Source organism: Rhodamnia argentea, chromosome 6 (genome assembly GCF_020921035.1).
Source record: "Rhodamnia argentea isolate NSW1041297 chromosome 6, ASM2092103v1, whole genome shotgun sequence".
NCBI classification, from domain to species: Eukaryota; Viridiplantae; Streptophyta; class Magnoliopsida; order Myrtales; family Myrtaceae; genus Rhodamnia; species Rhodamnia argentea.
Genome location: NC_063155.1, coordinates 10,055,261 through 10,064,650, shown reverse-complemented (window position 1 = coordinate 10,064,650; position 9,390 = coordinate 10,055,261). Strand labels below are relative to the sequence as shown.

General features: G+C 40.8%; 1 protein-coding gene across 2 annotated transcripts; it reads right to left on the bottom strand.

Annotated features, from left to right (window-relative positions):
- Nucleotides 1-2,937: 2,937 nt before the first annotated feature.
- LOC115741513 (zinc finger CCCH domain-containing protein 43) lies at nt 2,938-8,419 on the bottom strand. Of its 2 annotated transcripts, none has more exons than XM_030675464.2 (6): nt 7,784-8,419; nt 7,309-7,374; nt 5,873-5,992; nt 5,469-5,741; nt 3,814-3,981; nt 2,938-3,406 (listed from the first exon to the last, which is right to left on the bottom strand). In XM_030675464.2, exons 1-6 carry the CDS (start codon nt 8,258-8,260, stop codon nt 3,203-3,205), a joined length of 1,308 nt encoding a protein of 435 aa, XP_030531324.2. In that variant the 5' UTR covers nt 8,261-8,419; the 3' UTR covers nt 2,938-3,202. The 2 variants fall into 2 exon arrangements, with proteins under 2 accessions (XP_030531324.2, XP_030531323.2); XM_030675463.2 differs by having other exon boundaries at nt 3,814-4,077; nt 7,784-8,417.
- Nucleotides 8,420-9,390: the final 971 nt, after the last annotated feature.

The following is a 9,390-nucleotide window of genomic DNA, read 5'->3' as shown; positions in this document are numbered from 1 at the left end:
TATTTTACGAAGTCTGATGTTCTCCTGACTCTCTCAGTCGGCAGGGAGCAGTAGAACAGTCAGCTCTGCTTTCGCCACACTGGTTCAGAGCCTCTGTAAATCTGAACCGTTTGGGTAGATGGTTCGTGTCTGATTAATGCAGTTCCAATTGTATTTTCTGAATTTGCGAGCCCATGTACTCCAAGATATTAATGTATAATTGGTGAAGAGGAGTGGTCATTAAGGGTGGAAATTCCACATTCTTCTGTCTATTGTGCTCTGCATCTGCAGCATTGTTTGCTTGCAGAAAAGTCGTTTGAGATCATTTAGCCCTACAGTCTCGGGCTTTTATATCATCCCGGAAGTTGTTATAAGGCATCTTGCCTTATCAGGGATAATTGTTAAAAAAAAAATCATAAATTTATTGTAATTGTTCTAATTCAGTTTTAGATTTTTTTTTTTTGGTTAATTCAGTTCTAAATTTTTTACATGTGTCAATTCTGTCTTTCCGGTCAATTTTGTCCGTAAACCGCTAACGTGGCAAGGCTGATGCTAATGTGGCAATTTTGATTAATATTTTAATATTTTGTAAACCTTTTGATGTGGATTTGGCAAGGGCAGGGCTGGGTGAGCCTTGCCCAATCGACGGTGAGGCCGGACTCGCCAGGGGCAGCGAGGTCGGGCCTCGCCGTCACCTGGGTGAGCCTTGCCTAAGTCAGATCTGGCTAGGGTGAGGCTTGCCCAACCCTTGGTGAGGTCGCAGTGGCTAGGTGAGGCTTGCCGTCGCCAATGGCCGGTGTGGTGACCTTGGTCTCTACAGCCTCCATGGAACCTTGCCCTCTTCCTGCTCTCCAACTTCTTTCATTTTCCTCATCTCTAGCCATGTAAACAGCAGCAGCAATGACAACAATGGGAAGAAGACGGCGATGACCCAATTCTAAGATTCTTCAAGTCTCGCAGCCTTGTGCAAGAGCCACCATACGAGGAAAAAAAACGAGAGAAGGAAAAAAATGGTAAGAGAAAGAAAAGGAAAAAAAAAACCAAATAACTAAATAAATAATTTTAAAATTTTAACCTACTATTAAAAAATTATAATGTTAGCGCTGGTGATGCCACGTTAATGATTTTTAGCCAAATTAAATTGACATAAATGTAAAAAATTTAATACTAAATTGGTAAGAAAAAAAGATTGGGATTTTTTTGAAAATTTTCCATGCCTTCTCAAGTTTAGTGTAAATGTGACAAATGGCCAATCAGATTGCTGCGGACCACGAAGGGTGGATTTTCATCCTGTGAATAGGCTCTGGTTGGCTATTTGGGGACTGCAGCATCACCCTCGTAAACTCGTGCTTGTGAACAATTTCTCATCTGATTATTAGTGATGACGTTCACTAGGTATCCTGAAAGAAGCCATTTCTTTTAGCCACAGAAGCCCCTCTGGTCGTTCCGGCATACTTTTAAGACCCACATTTGCCTACATTGCATTCTTAGCAAGACGTTTTGTTTGGCCGATTATAGGCTAATAGCTTCATGGGGACGATTTCGGACTGCGATGTACGTTTGATTTTCTTGGTAGACAGCCTAGTTAAGGCATGACAACTTGAAAATTTTATGGGGTTGCCGTCCTGCAGGATCTAAGGGGCCAAGAGAAATTGTTTGGTCCATACACCAAGTTGTCACTACTGTCTCGTGTACTTTGGCTGTTAAAATGCGGTCCGGAACGGAGTGCCTTGTTAATCGATCGGGACCTACACAGGAGATGGATGCAACAGAAATGCTGACATGTTTTGCCTAAATTCCACTGTTCGAACTTTTTTTTTAATCAGAAAAGACGTAACTCGAGGAGCTCAAGTGTAAAAAGACTTGATACAAAAACAAGTAAAGACCCATAGAGCTTCAGGTAGGTTAGAAAGCCAATTTTGAGGTAGGGATTTGCTTCTTCGTGCTTTTGCAATCCAATCTTATTGGACTTTCTATTGCAGTGAGCCAACCTCAAATTTGGAAAACCCATAATCAGAACCTTGACCTCAATGAGAAGGACATCCACTTCTCATGTGAAGTAATCTACTCTTTTAAGTGACTTGTCTGACTCAATCAGAAGACTCTCACTTGTGCGTGTCTTGTTAAAAAAATCTTAGGGGTGTCCAACACTGGAGCCTCCATCTGCGCAGCTGAGCTCGATGTCACCTCCATCGCGAAACCATCAATTAATTCTCCATGGCAGTTCAGGTCGACACAGCTGATGGCCCCAGCTGCCCATCCCACAACGAAGGAAGCATCAGCGTTGAATTTGAGGGTTCCCTTGCTAGGTTATTTCCAGATTTAAGGTAAGCTATCTTGTAGGCACCTGATTTGCTCTTGGTTTTAGCCAACTGAGCAAAACACTAGTAATCTGCCATGGCAGAACTAACAAGCAACTGTGGGTCGGGAGCTTTCTTGCTGAAAATGAAGCTGTTCATTTCTTTTCATATACCTCAAACTTCACTCGCACAATACCACGTCATTTACGGACAGAAACTATAGTAACATTCCAGTATCCCTAGCTCGGCTCCACCGTACGGAAGCATTGCAAATGAAAATTTACCTGATAAACAAACCAGAGCTCACTGCATTTCTGAAATACAATAGCTGAGGACTAGAATGTATGGGAACTCGCTAGTGCAATAATGACTCATAAAGTAAGGACTCTCATGAGTAGGCTATTTTCAGCAGGTTTAGTACAAGACAGGTTAGCAACCGCTCTTAGTGCTGCCTTTTGTAGGGCAAGCTACGCAACAAATCTCCCTTCCCATATTCATTAATGCCGAGGTTATTGATACCCATATTTGTTGGCTTTTATTAGTCCATAATGAGTTCGCCTTGAATGTCCTCGCAGATGCATTTTATTCAGTAAGGCAAAAATCTGCAACCGTTGTATCATAGACTAAATCTGAATGTCCGTATAAAAACCTATTGTGTAGTGCATAACTTCACCCTTTTTGCCTATTCCTGAACAGCAGTTTCACTGATAACCACCAATCCAGTAACCAGACAAGTCCCAAAATAAGCCTAAAACCGAGACAATGTACAATTATTTAAATACTGACCATTTAGCAAACATTGTAAGAAAGCACCACTCACTGGAGATCTCGGGGTAGCTGGGCATAAGTTAGCATTCTTCACGTTCAAGGGAAGAAATGAAGCCAGGGACACTAAAAGCCTACAAAGCTAGAGAGCAGTTGGGCTATACAGATTGCTGAATAGCATCGCTTGAGTTCCTTGTCCCATCCATCATTGGCCCATCACTTGTGGCAGAGTCGCCAACTGAAGATGGCTGATCTAGTCCGGTCATGGTTGACGAAGCCAAGTGCACAGGATGATCAAATTTACAAGCAGGACCAAACTTGCAAATGCCATAGCGGCTGTAATATGAGCAGATGTTCTGATCCTGGATACAAACATATGGTCACATTTAGATGGAAAAGAATGGAAATGACTGCAATCAAGCAGACAATTCACCAGTCCTTTTACTTTCTCTTTTACCCAGATCTTTCAAATTCACTAGTTATCACAGGAAATTGTCTTCATACCTTATTGCTCCAGGAAATTAGAGCTTCCCTGACTTCAAACAGATATTATAAAAAAGATCCAAGAAATTCCTTATGGCATTTCTCTACCAACGTTTTACATTAGGGACCACCTAAAAAGATCCACCATTGAGAAGAAGACCAATAATAGCACTACACAAGCTTCAAGCGTGCATATTAAATGGGTTTTCTTTTTTTTTTTCATCTTTTCCACAAGAGAACAATAACAAAGATATAAGACTAAAAAGAAAAAGTAGGACACCATTACCGGTCTCAATGGAAGGCCCTTGTCACTCAGGAGAACCGGAGGTGATTTTGAGATTCGATCCTTCGGATGGTGATATTTGCAGTTAGACCTGAACTTACAATCCCCAGTTTTCAGAAAGTAACTGCAGTCAGGTTGGCCAGGTCGTTCTGGATATTCATCAATTACCATCTGATGATGGGGATAGATATGGCTATCAGTCACAGGGTGCTTCATGATAAATGCTGAAGGAGGGCGCACCACTGGTCCCGGTGGATTGACAGGAAACTTGACAAGCCACAAGCAGATACAAGAGAATAAATAAACAAATGAGAGAAGAAGCACTCTGTTTGACCAATGTCCAACGCAAGCAAAGCTCACAGAGACAACACCAAGCATAACCACACTATTCCTCCACCTAATTTACCTAGTTAGCCTAACATCATGAAAACCGAGAAACATGCAAATAGAAGAGCCATAAGTTGACTGGCATACAAAGTATTAAGCAGTGTCGGAGCTGGTCTAAAACAGCTGTCGCCAATCTCTTAATCCACCATTAGAGCCTTCTTTCATGGATATTACATTTCTTTCTGTCAAATTGGCTATGTTTGTTACAGTCTCCATGATATAAATTTTTATGCTTACGTATGCACAATTTTGTTTTATATCTAATAGGAAATTCTGAACATATATACCAAGACTGGAGAGTTTTGATTTTATGAGGTGCGTAGAATGGAATGTCTATATGTGATATCTAATTATGGAATCCTTACGTTGTGATTTTACAAAAGTTAAATGGCTTTAGGATCATGTGTCTACTGCAATGCCTTCCACAAAAAATGTGACATATATAGAGTGATTTGGAGTAAGAATATGTACATGTCAAATCTTACGCAGAGGATGCATCTAATATGGGATGATTCTAGTACTAACCATGTATAATCATTACATTTTTTGCTAACAAGTAGTAGTAATTAAATGGTCTGGGAGCTTACTCTTCATGATTTTCAACCACTGAATTTAGGAAACAAGGCGTCAAAGAATAACACTCATTACCACTAATGGTTGAGATACATTGGGAGCAATGTTTTAGGGTCTGGCTTCATAATTGATTAACAAACGTCTAACATGGGATACCATCTTGCGGAAAACAGTATCCTTTATTATAGAGGTACTAAATTTTCATAGTATATCAAGAAAGTTCAACAACCACTTGAGTTGGGCCACTTAGTGGATTCTCTTGATGTATGCATTGCTAGGTTTTTCCATAATTCAAGCCCTCCCCACCCCTCACCCCCCTTCTCCACACGTGTGTGCAAATCCTGCATCCACCATTGATGTTAAGGATCCAGACATGAATTGTCACTACCAGTAGGCATTAGGGCAGGAGCAAACTAAAGAACTCGAGATAAGAAAGGGCACACTTGTATGGGTAAGTTCCGGTTTTGCTTAACTTGTGCTTTTATTTCTGACGGAGGAAAAACAGTCCTCAAAATGATTACTCTCCACATGGCCAAATTACAGCCCAAGTAAAACTTCAACTATGAAAGCACTGGAGCCCATATTGGAAATTTGTGAGGACAATCCACCACCAAGATGCTCATTCCCCCTAAAGCCATGCCTTTTTTCGTAGGGCCTAGGAAGTTAAAGATACTATTCATAATATTGTTTAGCATTACCTGATAACCATTCCATTCCGCATTGTGCGCTGACACCCCATGGGTTGGAGAATACATCATAGGCACAAAGGGTGTGGACTCATTCAGCGCTCCTTGTGATGACCATGATGCCACCGGAAATTGTGATGCACTTTGCAATGGAGCAGACCCTCCATTACCATATTCTGAAGGAGGGTCAACTCCTCCTGCAGTGGGGTCAGGATGATTAAACCTGCAATTAGCTGCATACTTGCAGGATCCAGTACGCATGTAAAACGGACATTCTTTCTCTCCCTGTGTAGAGAAAATATCTAGTCAATATTTTCAGGTAGATGGCTTAATTAGACTATGATGAGATTAACAAACTCTTATTTGTGGTTTACAGTGATATAGAGAGTGAGTGTTATATGGATGCTAAAGCATACCGGTCTGATGGGCAGGCCCAAAAAGTTAAGCTCTGCAAAGGGGGCTACAAACGCTTTTGGTCTGGAGTGGTTGTATCTACAGGCTTTGCCAAATTTACAACCTCCTGTTTTTAAGTAATACTGCAACCAACACACTCGTGAAGAGTGAAAACATTGAATCAACTGTTAATACAAGGGAAAGGAAACCGTCATAACAGAAACTCTCTTTTATCATACTCAAGCATAGTGAAAATGCTAGAAGGATCAATAATCATTAGAACATGATGCAAGCCTCAGATTCAGAATGGATACACAAACCACTAGCAGATTAGCTACCATTTGTCATGACTCATTCATTTTAGTTAAGAATGGATGAAAAGTTTTAGCATGTAAAATACCATATCTAGCTGCGGGTTTACAATGATAGCAAAGACCCTAACCAAATTACATTGGCCAGGGCATATTAGAATGTTGTTGTTGTTTTCTCCTGTTGAAGTATGTCCCACATTACTTGACAACGGGTTCTAAATGCTCTTTATATTCATGTGGTCCGCCTCCACCTATTAGCTTAAGCATTTGGGTTGGACTTTCTAACATGGTATCAAAGCCAGTGCTATCCCTTTCGCGAATGTGCATGGTAAAAAATTCCTCAAAAACTACACATGAATGTGCGTAATCAAAATTTCACGTGTTGCTCGTAATCCGGCTTACACGTGAGTGCGGGTGTTGAAGTATGTCCCACATTGCTTGACAACGGGTTCTAAATGCTCTTTATATTCATGTGATCTCCCTTCACCTATTAGCTTAGGCTTTTAGATTGGCCTTTATAACATCTACTTATCCACGATAAGGATTTATCTAACCCCCAACCATTAGAGGAGATTGGGGATAGTATGTAATCTCCAAAAAAAAAAAAAAAAAAACCAGCCTCTAGGCTGCTCAGTTCGATTGTGAGTAATAAAGCTGCCGTTTGGAGACAATCCAAGAACGTTATCGAATACAGAGTGGTGAAAGGATCTGAGGACTCAATAGAAGTAATATAAAGTTGGAAATCAGCATCTACTCTCATCTACGGTATTTGCCGAAAGCCAAAAGCTAGTGAACATCACAATGATTGCCCTTGGCAACAGTTATGTCTGAATGATAAATTAACAACGCAACAACGCTAGCCCCAGAAAGTATTACTCAAAACATAATGGAGATTCACCATGTAAATAAAATAAGCAATCAAATTGATTATTCCACCAGAATAGCTCTCTTAAAATAGGTAACATCAGCTGTTCAATATATTGCTCTAAGAAATTCAAGACCTAACAGTTTTTTTTACAGATGGACCTTGACAGTCGAAAGTAATAAAAAGTAGCCTTTCATGGTATTGATACAGGATTAGACAGAATGAACAAGTGGTCGCATTTTTTTAGCTCAAAATCGCAATTTTTAAATGTACAAAGAATAACCTTGCATTCTGTCTGTCCCGGCCTCTCTTTTGGTTCTTCCTTTTCCTTCACCTTATCCTTCGCAATCTTCGTGATAAATTGACCCAAAACATGAAAGCCAAAAGGCGAACAAAAATAAGCCTTCAAACATCACATTATCATGATAATCAGATTTTCAAGCACCCCAAGCTTCAATTTTTATCCGAATGACATGAATTACACTCCTAAGTGGAAAACAAAGAAGTTCACGTAAACACGATGCTATGCTGTCGGAAAAATATTAGATTCGAATGCCATAAGCAAGCATGAACCTCCATCCAACAACTTCCACCTTATAGAGTTATTGAGTCCTCATCCAGATGAGACATCCAGTATACTCATCGATACCACTTTCAGACACAAACAGAAAACGGCATGAACAGCCCTTAGTCGGTTGAAGTCGCAAGCTTTATTCTACGATTGCTGAACAAAATAGTGCAAATCACTCACGACATACCTGATTCTTCCGCCGCACTGGATGATTGAACTTGCAATTGGATCCAAATTTACAAGTGCCCGTCTTGATATAATAAGAGCAGTCCTCCGCTTCAGGCCTCACCGGATACTTATTAACCCTCCTCCTCTCTTCTTTCTTCTCGTCGTCACTCTGACTATCTCCATTCTCGTCCTTGTCCCCGTCGCTCCCTCCTTCGCTCTTGCCATCGCCGTCGCCGTCCTCCACTCCACCAGCGCTGGACCCTTTCTCGGCTCCTCCTCCTTCTTCGACTGACGGCTCCGACACTCCCACATCGAGGCGCTCCAGCTCTTCCACCGGCGGGTTCTCCGCCGTCCGATCGAGATCGGATGGTGGGGGATCGGGTTCGGCGCTCGATTGAGGGGGCGAGTCGGGCTTGTCGTCGGGGTCAGTCATGGTGGGTTCTTCAGAGGGCGCCTTGGAGTTGAAGATCCATCTAAGTAGAGTCTTCGATGACATCCTCTAAACACATTTCGAAGCTCCAATTCAATCCCAAGCTCCCGCAGGCAAAGAGACACAAGAAGAATAATTAGAAGAAGTAGAAGAAGAAGAAGAAGAAGAAGGCGGAGGAGAAGGAGAAGGAGAAGAAGTGTGAACAAAACACGAAGAGAGAGAGAGAGAGAGAGAGAGAGAGAGAGAATGAGGAGAAACAGAAGGTGTTACTTTTACCTTGGTAAGTGCATCCAAGAGTAGAATTTTCAGTACATACAGCAATATTTTATTGCAATTTTTATTTTTTATTTTGTATTTTTATTTATTTATTTATTTATGTATATGCAGAAGGGTATTTCATGGGGTGTATTATACGCACAAACATGTATTATTTCCATATCTTTTTTTTATTGGTCAGATTTATTTCCAGATTAAGAGCTAGGGTTTAGGAGTAAGCCTGAGCTTAGGATTGCTTGAGAGTCAAGACATGTTGAAAGATGGTGGAGAGCAGGGAGCTGAGGTTGACGACTTCATTGAAGCTAGGGTTATTAATTACGGGACCCGTCGCATTTACTGCATTTTAAACGGAAGATTTCGCCTAATAACCAGGACACGTCATTGATGATCGAGGATCTAATTCATCGCGGGTATTTAAGATAACCAATCGGATATCTTAGATTTCACCAATGGGCGGTCCAAAGTATGAAATGGTTTTTCATTGAATATTTGATCAAGAATAATTTTTTGGTTTTCCTTTTTTTTTTTCCATTTTCGAAAAACATTTTTTAAATTTAATTAGTATTTGAAGATACCCATTAAAATTTTGTTATTTGTAGACATTGTACGAGGAAAGTACTTCTGGGTTGACGTTTTCATTACCAGGAACACCACAGGTACAACTTTCATCTGCTAATCTCATAACCAAGTATCTGTGATATTCAAACTTGAATGGTGACCAAGCTTCAATCTCGAAATGAGCTTATTCCTTATCCAAGAAAGAAAAGAAGAGAGAAGAGAGAGAGAGTCGTCCTACAGTCATTTAGCTCGAGTTTATCGCCATACAGGCGAACCGATCCTAACATGTAAAATGCACCGAGTTGATACAAGCCGAATACAAGTATCGAACTTCAAAGAACAAACATGCGATGCACTGAACA